Genomic DNA, 12,668 nt, shown 5'->3' on the forward strand with positions numbered 1-12,668 from the left:
CCTTACCAAGGCATTATAAAGTGGTATTAACACTTCACGTGATCTTGATTCTATCCCTCTGTTGATGCAGCCTAGAACTGTGTTGGCTTTTTTGGCAGCTGCTGCACACTGCTGGCTCATATTTAAATGGTTGTCCACTAGGACTCCAAGATCCCTTTCACAGTTACTACTACTGAGTAAGGTATCACCTATACTGTACCTGTGCATTCCGTTTTTGTTGCCTAAATGTAGAACCTTACTCTTTTCACCATTGAATTTCATTTTATTAGATAGTGCCCAATGTTCAAGTTTGTCAAGATCCTTCTGTATCTTAAGCCTATCTTCTGGAGTGTTGGCTATTCCTGCCAGCTTGGTATCATCTGCAAATTTGATGAGTTCCCCATTTATTCCCTCATCCAAATCATTGATGAAGATGTTGAAGAGTACTGGGCCTAAAACAGAGCCTTGGGGTACTCCACTGCATACTTCCCTCCATGTAGATGCAGTTCCATTGAGAACTACACGTTGAGTGCGGTTGGTCAGCCAGTTACCAATCCATCTGGTGGTGATGCTGTCTAACCCACATTCTTCTACTTTATCTAGTAGTAGGTTATGGTCTACCTTATCAAAAGCCTTACTGAAGTCCAAGTAAACTATATCAACGGCATTCCTCTGGTCCACTAATTTTGTCACATTATCAAAGAATGCAATAAGATTAGTCTGGCATGATCTGTTTTTGACAAATCCATGTTGGCTTTTGGCTATTACTTTGTTTGCTTCTAGGTGTTCGCAAATTCGTTGCTTGATTATTTTTTCCAGAATCTTTCCTGGTATTGAGGTTAGGCTGATAGGTCTGTAGTTTCCTGGATCTAATTTTTTCCCTTTTTTGAAGATGGGAACCACATCAGCTCTTTTCCAGTCCTCTGGTAGTTCCCCGGTGTTCCAGGATCTCTGAAAGATATAATTCAGTGGTTCTGAGATCTCGTCTGCTAGTTCCTTCAGAACCCTGGGGTGTAATCCATCCGGTCCTGGTGATTTGAACTCATCTAGGGTAGACAGGTGCTCACTTACCATTTTCTTCCCTATTTCAATTTGTGTTCCTAATTTTGTGGTGCTGCTTTTGATAGGTTGGACTGTTTTATCCCTTTGTGTAAAGACAGATGCAAAACATGAGTTAAATAGTTCTGCTTTCTCCCTGTTGCTTGTCACCTTCTTGCCACTTTCTCCTAGCAATGGACCAATTGTTTCCTTAACTTTTTTCTTGTTTTTAACATGTTGGAAGAAGCTTTTTTTGTTAATTTTTACTTTTGTGGCAAGCCTTTCTTCATTGTGAGCCTTAGCTTTCCTCACTTCATCTTTACAGGCTCGGGCTATTTGCTGATATTCTGCCTTAGTTATGTCCCCCTCCTTCCACTTTTTATACTTACTTTTTTTGTCTTTCAGTTTGTCAGATAGTTGTTTATGCAGCCATGCTGGTTTCTTTTGGGAGCTGTTGTTTTTCTTCTTCATTGGTATTGTGTTAGACTGGGCTTTTCTAATCTCATTTTTCAAAAATGTTGCCTAGTTGGGTCATGGAACGTCTGCAAGAAAACCACCAAGCTCAGAGAACACCAAGGATTCCACAGTCATCTCCCTCCTCTTCCTCCCTGCAAACCCTACTCCCTTCTAGCACTGATAATGTTGCCTAGTTGGGTCATGAAATGTCTGCAAGAAAACCACCAAGCCCAGAGACCACCAAGGACCCCACAGTTCAGCCCTTCTATCGATAACCGATGTATTATGCCACCCTACAGAAAGCATTCATGCAGCAACCCAAATGAAAGGCGTTGTGTGGATGCACCTGATGACTTGTGAAAAAAAACGGTGTCATCACCGGGAGGGCCTTGTAAGGAACACTTCAGCGGCTGTGAAATTTTCTTCACGGAGGGTTTTCTATTTTTAAAAATGACAAGTATTGAAGCCCTCCGGGAAAGGCCAAGAGAATTGAGGGACGATGAGTAAAACTAGAGTTTTAGCTCTATTTACAAAAACACAAGTAAGTAGGCCAGAGAAAGGCCTGGTGTGTGATTGACGCAACCTGCAAAACGCTTTGTTAGGTGTAGCTTTAGTGTGAATTTTTGTGAAGCTCAGCACACCGGGAAGCCCTCCAGTGGCACTAGTTCAATGCACCATGCAAACTCAGAACGTAATGGGAATTCATTCCGTACCCAGGTTAAGCCTATTGTGTGAAGGCAATAAAGCCTTGTCTGTCTTTCACAGTGGTTCTTCGGTTCTGTTGGGAGAAAAATCCAGTTTCAAGCTGGGAATAAAACGGAGGCTGATTGGAAAGAAGGTTTATTGAGGAACAGAACGACAGAGAGAAGCTCTGGTTCAGCTGACAAAATGGAGTTGAGAGCGGGTGTTTTTTTTTACCTTCTTTGGCTTTTGTATTTGAGCTTCCTGTTCCTGTGCAAGAACATGTCCTTTAATATTCTCTTGGCTGTTGTCAGATTCCTATGGGGCCATAGCTGACTCCATAGGCAGAAGGGGAAATGCAAATCCTAGGTGATTGTCTGAGCTAATCTTGTCAACTTTTGGTGTGCCTAATTGTGTTGCTTATCTGGAGTCTCAATCTGACCCAGCCTTTCTGAATGGATGACCAAATCTGCATTTCTAAAAGTTTCCTCAGTTTCTGCTTGCGGGCAAGAGACACGGGCTAGTTTTTGCCACCCTTAAGACCCTTTTTCCCACGTTTCTCCTTGAGTGAAAATATTTTATCCTGCCTCTTTTTAATATTCCCCAAAATATTTCATTCTCTAGTGATGAAGCTCCCACAACTTCCGAAGGCAACTTCTGTTCCACTGGTTGATTGATCTCCCTGTCAGGAAATTCCTCCTTATTTCCAGATTGAATCTCTCCTTGTTCAGTTTCCATCCATTCTTCCTTCTCCGGCCTTCAGGTATCTTGGAAAATAGCTTAACCCCCTCCTCTCTGGGGCAGCCCCCCCAATATTGGAAGATGCTCTCCTGTCTCCCCTGGTCCTTCTCTTCCCTAGGTAGAGCCAGGCCCAGTTCCTGCAACCGTTCTTCATACGTTTTAGCGTCCAGTCCCCTCATCATCCTGGTTGCTCTTCTCTGCACTTTTTCCAGAGTCTCCGCATCTTTTTTATAGAGTGGTGACCAAAACTGGATGCAGGATTCTACGTGTGGCCTTACTAAGGCTTTGTAGAGGGGTATCAGTACCTCCCTTGATCTTGATTGAATCCCTCTGTTAATGCAACTTTTTTGGCTGCCACCAAACATATTTAGCTGTTTGTCCACTAAGACACCAAGATCCCTCTCAGTCACTGCTATTAAGCCTGGGAATTATTCGGCCTGTCATTTCTACTTCTACCTGCAACTAAACAGGACAGGTAAAGGTACGGTCTCCAACGGAGAGTTAGGACTGGGTGGGGGAAACAAAAAACAATTGCAACCAACCTGCCTTCCATTGAGGACCTGTATAGTGGACGGTCAGAAGGAGGGCAGAGAAGAGGTCACATCCTGGACATAAACTGTTTCAATTGCTCCCTTCCAGGTAGCGCTATAGAGCATCGCAGCCCAAAACAAAAAGACCAGCGATGGCGAACCTTTTTTTGGCTCGTGTGCCATAAGTGGGGGGAGCGCAGGGGGGGTCGTGCGTGGGCATGCCACACCCATAATGCAATGTGTGATTCCCCCCAGAGCGAATGCCCGTATGACAGGCACAACCCATTTTTTGCATGCTTTTTTCACCCACCCCCGAGACTCCAGAGGCTTTATAGGAGCCTGGGGAGGGCGGAAACAGCCTTCCCCCACCTCCCTGGAGGCCCTCTGGAGGCTTCAGGAGCTTCCCTAAAGCCTCCGGAGTGCAAAAAAACAGCCCTACAGGCAAACCGGAAGTTCAGGGACGACTTCTGGTTTGCTCATGAGGCCGGTTTAAGCCCTCTGGAGCCTTCAGGGGCCTTCCGGAGGCTTCCCTGAATGCTCCGGAGGACTAAAAACGACCCTACGACCAAACCGGAAATCCGTTCCCAAACTTCCGGTTTGCCTGTAGGGCCGTTTTTTTGCACTCCGGAGGCTTCAGGGAAGCTCCTGAAGCCTCCGCGGAGGGCGGGGAGGCTGTTTTTGCCCTCCCCAGGCTCCTATAAAACCTCCGGCGGGTGAAAAATGGCTTCATAAAAAAGCTGAACTCACGCCTGGCGTGCCCTGACAAATGGCTCCAGGTGCCACCTGTGACACGCGTGCCATAGGTCGCCATCACGGAACTAGACAGGACAGTCACCCCCACCCCCCCACGTGCCATCACTCTGCTAAATGCCAAGTTCCCCTAGACACAAGGATGTTTACTCATGGAGTAGGGAGTATTATATTGTGTTGGTAATCTTACATTGTCCTTCTCATCTTCTTTACTACCTTTTTATTGGCGTTGGGAGAAATCTCCACTGGGAGGAAGACACTGGAAACACGGAGGCTGATTGGAAAAGAGGGTTCAATGGGGAAGCAGAACCACCAAGCCTATGGTCCTGGGGCAGCTGACCACAGGGGCTATTTATGCCTTCTCTGGGCTTTCCACTTGAGCTTCCTGTTCCTGGGCAAGGACAGGTATTCTATTGGCTGTTGTGGGGTTGTCTGAGCCGCGTTTGGTTGAAGTGTGGACTCTGATGCAATGTCCTTGGGAGATTGTCCCATGTGGTGAGCTCTGCTGTTGATGGTGGTGGGCTAATCCTATTATGTCCTGGAGGGCCATGACTTCATCCCATCATCCTGGAGCTGAAGGTCTTTTGTTTTATAGATTGGACGGCCCGGTCTTTCTTAATGGGGAAAAAAAAATCTGCTGGGGGCTGCCTTCTTCCGTCCCCAAGAGGAAGTTTTTCCATTCCTCCTTTAGGGAGATAGAATATTCTGCCTTTTCTCAAAACTCCTCAAAATATCTCATTCTTCTAGGAGAGGAAGGGGTCTTCCCTCATTGTTATTATTGTAATTATTATTGCTCTGTTGCTTTTCATGGAGACTGAGAGCTCTTGCATTGGAGACAAAGTTCTTGTTGTCTAATCACACCTGGCCCAATAAATGCATTTAATGCGGCCAACAGACTCCTTCCTAGGCAGTGGTGAAATTCATTTTTTTTTAAACTACCGGTTATGTGGGCGTGGCTTGGTGGGCGTGGCAGGGGAAGGATACTGCAAAAATCCTCATTCCCTCCCCACTCCAGGGGCCAGCCAGAGGTGGCATTTGCCGGTTCTCCAAACTACTCAGTTTCAGCTACGGCTTCTCCAGAACCTGTCAGAACCTGCTGAATTTCACCTCTGCACCTAGGGCTGGAAGGGAACCCAGAGATCGTCTAGTCCAGCCCTCTCCTCTAAAGCTGGCCGGGGATAATTAGAACTGTGATCCAACAGGAATTGAAGCTGGGGGAAAAGGGGAGTGCTACACACCTGTCCTTCTTTATATCCTGTCCTTATATTTGCATTTGCTAAATATTAACTACCGGTAAATAGTTACAGACGTCCTTGACAGAACCACAATGGAGCCCAGAATTTCTGTTGCTAGGGGAGACAAGACGTTTTGCCCCATTTTGCAACCTTTCTCGCCACGGTTGTTAAGTGAATTGGTGCAGTTGTTAAAAAATAGCAACCCGGTGGTTAAGTGAATCCGGCACTGAGGTTGCCCGTCCCGCTAGGAGAGCATCTTCTGCCAAGATCATTTCGGGGACCAAGTTCATCGTCCGTCCCAGCAGGACGCAGCTGCAGATGCTAGCAGAACATGGCAGGGGGAGGAGGGAGGGCGGAACTGGTGGCCTTGCCAAGACCCCCAGGCTCTGAGAAAGGAGAGGGACTCACAGAGGACAAACGCACCTATTCCGTCAATCAATCCAGCCATCCAGGTGGGCTCTCAGCCATTGAAACCAGGGCAGGATTCAGCAAGTCCCTTCTGCTAAAAAGTCCCTTTTTTAGCCTGATGAAAATGTTGATGGAGATTCTCCGTCATCCAGATCCTGATTGTCCCAAAGGTGCTTCCCCCCCACCCCCCAAGAGGCACCTGAACTTTTGTTTAGAATAGAATAACAGAATAATGAATGGAACAGAAAATAGAAGAGAGAAGAGAATATTAGATTAGAATAGAACAGAATAGGATAATGAATAGAACAGAAAATAGAGAAGAATAGAATAGAATAACGAATGGAACAGAAAATAGAAGAGAGAAGAGAATATTAGATTAGAATAGAAGAATAGAACAGAATAGGATAATGAATAGAACAGAAAATAGAGAAGAATAGAATAACAGAATAATGAATGGAACAGAAAATAGAATAGAAATGAAATAGAAATAGAAGCACCTTTGAGTTAACCACGACCTGGATGACTGAGAATCTGTCTAGACTTTTAGCTACATAGTTTGGGATGGACAGGAACCATTTGCATCACTCAGGTGACCCTGAAGACACAGGTAAACCTCCAAGTGGCCTCAACAACCCTCTAAAATGACCAGCTGTCTGCAAGGAGCATCAATCTTTCCATTCCCCTCCATCCACTCAGAGTTGAAGAAGCTTCTTGGATGAGAAGCGAAATGTCTTCAAAGAAGAAAAAACAAGGAAGTCCAGTTGTCTTTTGAAAAAAGCACCTTTGGGAGGAGGGCCTGCTGAGAAGGAGCCATTTCTGCTCCCTGGTGGCACTTTGGATCTTAGAGGTGATTTTTAAAAAAGCCCAATAGCCCCAGGAGGCTCAGCCAACGGAGGTTTTTAGGCTGAGTGAAAATCTCTGCCTTGAATGGCCTGAAAACCCAGCTTGGACCTGGCCCAAAAATGCTTTTCAGAGTCCCTGGAAAGTAGAAACATCCGAGTGTGTTTCTGGCCAGTATTTTTGGCTTCCCCAAAATGAATGTTTCATCTCCCCACTTCTGTTCTCTCTGCATTTCTTCCAGCCATCATCCAAACCTCACAGATCCATAGTTGGTGTCCCAAAGATGCTTTCCCCCCCAAAAAAGCAACTTTCCCCCCCTTGAAGACATGTTCCTTCTCATCCAAGAAGCTTCTTCATCTGCAAGGAAACCACCAAGCTCAGAGAGCTCCAAGGACACCCCCATTCATTCCTGAGCTACAAATATTCTCTTCTCTAGGGTTTAAATTTAAAATCCCGACTGCTATGGCCCACTCTTGCCTCGACTGCTCCTCCCAGCCCACGAGGACACATTTAAAACGTCCGCTTTTAAATGAAGAGTATGAAGGAGGAGAGATGATAGGAAGGGGAAGCGGTAGAGGGGAGTAGGGGAGAAGAAGGGGAAGAAGGAAAGGGAAAGAAGAGGAGGAAAGAAGAAAGTACCGAAGGGAAGGCTGTAGAAAAGGAAAGTAGGGTGGAGGTAAACCTTGGGATAAAGCAGGCCATTGGAAAGAATAGAATAGAATAACAGAGTTGGAAGGGACCTTGGAGGTCTTCTAGTCCAACCCCCTACTTAGGCAAGAGACCCCACACCATTTCAGACAAATGGCTATCCAACATCTTCTTAAAGGCTTCCAGTGTTGGGGCATTCACAACTTCTTGAGGCAACTTCTGTTCCACTGATTAATTGTTCTGTCAGGAAGTTTCTCCTCAGTTCTAGGTTGCTTCTCTCCTTGATTAGTTTCCACCCATTGCTTCTTTTTCTGCCCTCAGGTGCCTTGGAGAATAGCTTGACTCCCTCTTCTTTGTGGCAACCCCTGAGATATTGGAACGCTGCTATCATGTCTCCCCTAGTCCTTCTTTCTATTAAACTAGACATACCCAGTTCCTGCAACCGTTCTTCATATGTTTTAGTCTCCAGTCCCCTAATCCTCTTTGTTGCTCTTCTCTGCACTCTTTCTAGAGTCTCCACATCTTTTTTACATCATGGCGACCAAGCACCAAAAAGAATCAAGCACCATAAAGATCGTATCGAAATAAAACTATCTACAAAAATGAAGCGGTGGATAGGACAGAAAGATCAAACCAAATCAAAATTAGGAAATACATTGGACATCTTCAGCATGGCACCATCACAAGACAAGACTTCAAAATTAATATGGGGAAAAAATAATGTCATATTTCAAGAGAGGAGGCCAGGCAACAAAATCTAGGCAAGGCAGGGAAGGGGCTTTTACAGACAAATTTGTCCTGGAGATTTTAATTAATATCCCCCCCAGCAGCAGACAGAAGAGGGGCAATAAATGCACCAGTTACATTGAAAAGCGTCGTCCTCACCTCGCTACCCTGCCACCCCCCAACAGCACAAAACAACACAACGTTGTGTGGGTCACACAGTCCCAACCGAGCTGGTGGGCTCCCTAAAGGAGAAAAAGAGGTTGAAGGCACTTTCAATCTGCGTGTGATATTCCGGTAGGATTCATACTTTCCAAAAAACAGCTTCCGTGCTTCATTTTTTCTTTTCTTTTCTTACAAACACATTTCAAATGATGAAGATTCCAATTAATTACGGATGCTCTGCTTCCAGGATCCTAAAGTATACTTTTTTAAAAAAAAAAAAGCTTCATTGTGCTGTAATATTTCAAAAATACTGGAATTGGATGGCCACTCTGTAAGATTTATTAAGATTTATTCTAAATCTATTTAGGCCAGTGTATCTCAATTGGAGCAACTTGGAAGATGAGTGGACTTCAACTCCCAGAATTCCCCAGCCAGCATAGTGTTGGGAGTTGAAGTCCACTCATCTTAGCCTAACTGGCTGGGGAATTCTGGGAGTTGAAGTCCACTCATCTTCCAAGTTGTTCCAATTGAGATACACAGATGTGCTAATACTCATCCACAGCTTACATTCACACTTCACTTTTACCCAGGTCAGTAAAAAAAAAAAATTCCACAGCTGCATTGGCCCAAATTTCCTAAACTGGATTATCTTAAATTTTGCTTCCCTTCTTCCCTTGTGGCTTAAATTCGCTGTGTGAATCCCGCACGCTTGGTCAGTTCATGACACCCTGCATTTTGCAACACCTGTAAAAGGTTATTAAATGTGAACAAGAAAAATCCAGGGACCAGGTGAAGCATCTTGGGAGAGGGGGGGGAGGGAAGTTGGTTGGGGGCCCTCAAGGCCTCCTTTGCAGCATTTTAAGGATGGGGGTGTCTAAATTCTGTGCTCCTTCTCTGGCCGTTGAAAACTAAGCTTAAAAAAATTAAAATAAAACAGACCTGAATCATCATCATTTATCCCAAATGATGTTTCTGATGAATGTATTTCTGAGTCGATGGAAATTAAAATGTAAAGAACAAAGAAACCCAAAACTAATCTCATGTTGTCCCTGTCCTTCAGGAAACGTTTGGAAAACAAGAAAGGGCTAACCTAAAAAGTGTACAAAACTGTTGGGTCCCATCCTAAATGAGCCAGTGTTTCCAGGGGGGGCGGATCCCATTTTTCTTTCCCAGAACAGGACGTGGACATCTCTCTCTCTCTCTCTCTCTCTCTCTCTCTCTCTCTCATCCCTGGAAGTCTTCTTCTCAAGAGAAGAAACAGTGCTCAGAATTCCAGGCAAAAGACACGTACTTGAGGAAACATCTCCAGACGTTTGAGGTTGGTCCATTCCAGAAGAAACACTGACCCATTCCGACCACAGAACCCACCTCTGGTCTGATCCCAGCCACCTGAACGTCTCTCCTACGGAGGTTTCATGGCAATAAAGACCGCCACCTTCCTGGCTGGCTGATTGCAACCTTCCCTGGCCTTCCTCTGGTCTCCATCTGGCCACATCCCACTCTTGTGCTCGGCCCACGGAAAGCTATGGATACAAAGCCAGGTCTTGGAAGCTCGAGAGAGATTCTCGGGGTGCAGGTGGGGTGAGAATGGCCCAAAGGCTGGGCTTAACTGGCCAGCCGGACAAAGAGAGAGAGAGAGAGAGAGTCAGAGGCAAGGAGGACATCGCCCTACAACAGGCTGAAGGAGAGGAGGCATGGTTTGTGGGCTTTCTCCTGCTGGAAAGGGTGGTCCTCCTTGGGGAAGGGACGCCAGGGTATCTCTTGGAAGAACGCAAGAAAGCCTGCTACGTGGAAAGTCCGTATCCATAGGAGGAGGAGGAAAATGGACTAGGGAGGCTTCCTCCTATTGCTTATAGGGGTGACCTGCAAGCAAAGAAAAGAGAAAAGGAAGATCAAATCAGCAGAGACATATTTTCTTTACAATTTATAATCAGAACAGAGCTGGAGGGGACCTCGGAGGTCTTCTAGTCCAGCCCCCTGCTCAACCAGGAGAACCTATACCATTTCAAATTAATGCCTGTCTAATCTCTTCTTAAAATCCTCCAGTGATGGAGTAGCCACAACTTCTGGTGGCAAGCCGTTCCACTGGCCAATTGTCCTCATTGTTAGGAAGTTTCTCTTTAATTCCAGGTTGCTTCTCTCCTTGACGAGTTTCCATCCATTTAAGAGGTTAAATCATGGCAACTGGACCCAGGTTTATTAAGCTTTGATGATTGGACCTTCATTTACATGTTGCTTTTTCATTTTGGGGAGAAATCCCCCTGCAGCCTATATGGCAAGAATCGCTTCTTTCCCCGATTGTCTGAGTAACTAAACATTTTCACTTGGGCTGAAGGCGTTCCTTGGATGAGTCACGAAATGTCTCCGTTTGAATAAACGTTGCTTCAGTTTCCATGGATCAAGCTTTTAGGTCACTCTGTTGGTCGCATCTGATGATTGATGATCGTATCTTGATGATTTATCACTCCGTTGCCCGTAGGAGCACTGAGAGCTTCCATACCAGAGAGAGACAGATATCACCCTTGGCCAACGAAGAAGGTTCTCTTTTTATTCTCTAGTCTATTCTGAGTGGTGCATTGGCCTAGAGATGGAGCTCTTGCCTCACCATCAGGAGGCTGTGAGTTCGATCCTAGGTAGAGGCAGATATTTCTCTCTCTGGGCATCTGCTGAACAAAACTCCGCATTGGCGACACGAAGAGCATCCGGCCAGTAAGACTTCCATTCAGTTGCCCAGATTATGCATTATTATTATTAGGATTACGGGGTCGTTAAAAGGGGCAGTGATCCCATTCTATTCTGTCCTATAAAACAAGTCTCACCTTTATGAGCTGACTCCGGTTTGGAGGTCTGATGTGCCACGTTATGCTGATGCCCAAGGCCAGAGGGAGGGTCCAGCTCCTTGGTCGAGGGGGGAGCAGCTCTGGCGGGGAGAAGGCACAACGGTCAGCAACAAGGTGTTGATTTTGGGAAACTGAGCCTGGACAGGTAGTTCTCGACTTACAACACTTCATTTACTGCCCGTTCGACGCTACACTGGGCCTGAAAAAAGCGACTTACAACCCTTTTTCACCCTTACGACTGCTGCAGCATTTGTGATGGGGTCCTGGGGTCATGTGATTCCCCTTTTGTGATGTTCTGACAAGTGGAGTCAATGGGGAAGGGAGATTCACTTAACGACCATGTTACTGACTTAAGAACAGCAGTGATTAACTAATTTGAGGACTACCTGTATTTCCAGAAGGAGATGCTGCTGACATGGAAACAGGACAGCAAAATGCATAATTTCCTCCTGCTGCACAGTCTTTTTGCTCCTCCTCCTCCTCCTCCCTTGCAAACCCCCTTCTAGCCCTGATGATGTTACCTACTTGGGTCATGAAACGTCTGCAAGAAAACCAACCAAGCTCAGAGAGCACCAAAGATCCCACAGTCCTCCCCCTCCCCACCCACTCCTCCCTGTACACCTCACTCCCTTTCTAGCATTGATAATGTTGCCTAGTTGGGTCGTGAAACGTCTGCAAGAAAACCGCCCAGTTCAGAGAGCATCATTTACCGTGTGGGCTTCTCGCTCCTGCCTCGGTGAGGGTCGTATCCTTCCCTTGACCGTCCACACGGCTCCTCAGGGGTCTCCTGCTGGACGTAGACGAAAAAGGATCAACCTTCAGGTTTGACGCCCGTGAGGACACAACAGGAGTGCGAGACAAGGAACTTAGCACATAATTTAAGGCCAGGAGGATTTCAGAGCAAAAGGGGTGGAACTGGGCTTTGATGGGAAGCAGTGGGAGGTCGACAGGAGGCGGAAAAAAGGTGCTTTCTAGGTGTGACTGGAAGTGAAGAAGGTGAGATCTTAGAAAACCAGCCGGAAACTTCCTTGCAAACTTTCAATAAACCTGAATCAGAGACGGAGATTTTCTCTCTCTCTTTCTCCCCTGACATCAGTTATGGGGGGGGGGGGGGGAACCCCACCATATATTTAAGAATTGAGAGTCGCGTGATTGCAAGATGGGAGGGGGGGGGAGGAATATATGAATGTAATAAATAGAATTGCCCAAGGCCAATCTTCATTTGGGATAAGAGATGGGATGAGGTTGGCGTGATTAACCCCCTGGATGAATATCTGGGACCTTCCAACTGTTAGTTACCCGTCATGAGGACTAGGAAACGAACCTACTGATTTGAATCGCCACTTGACAAAGGATGATAAAAGAAATACCCAGATATAACAAAGAGGAATTATCGGCCTTCCTCAACATTCCCCCACCCCAAATAATCTGTGCTTGCAAAATCCATTCCTTTCTAGCACTGATGATGTTACCTAGCTGGGTTATGAATCATCTGCAAGAAAACAATCCTGTTCAGGGAACACCAAAAGCTCCACAGTCCTTCTCTTTGTCCTCCTCCTCCTCCACCACCAGCCCACTCCCTTCAGTACTGATGCTGTTACCTAGTTGGGCCATGAAACGTCTGCAAGGAAACC

At 46.0% G+C, this 12,668-nt stretch overlaps 1 protein-coding gene across 3 annotated transcripts in view; it reads right to left on the reverse strand.

The window, feature by feature from the left end:
• Window positions 1–9,826: 9,826 nt before the first annotated feature.
• The window catches only part of CCDC50 (coiled-coil domain containing 50), a 33,511-nt gene continuing 30,669 nt past the window's right edge, over window positions 9,827–12,668 (reverse strand). For 2 of the 3 annotated variants that reach the window (XM_081954207.1, XM_081954205.1), the window contains 3 exons: window positions 11,745–11,824; window positions 11,014–11,114; window positions 9,827–10,057 (listed from right to left, as the gene is read on the reverse strand). In XM_081954207.1, the coding sequence (XP_081810333.1) occupies window positions 10,038–10,057; window positions 11,014–11,114; window positions 11,745–11,824 (201 nt within the window). In that variant the 3' untranslated portion in view covers window positions 9,827–10,037. The remainder of the gene's footprint in view (window positions 10,058–11,013; window positions 11,115–11,744; window positions 11,825–12,668) is intronic. The other variant, XM_081954206.1, reaches the window with a different exon arrangement.

This window comes from Natrix helvetica, assembly GCF_964273705.1.
Source record: "Natrix helvetica genome assembly, chromosome: 5".
Classification (NCBI taxonomy): domain Eukaryota; kingdom Metazoa; phylum Chordata; class Lepidosauria; order Squamata; family Natricidae; genus Natrix; species Natrix helvetica.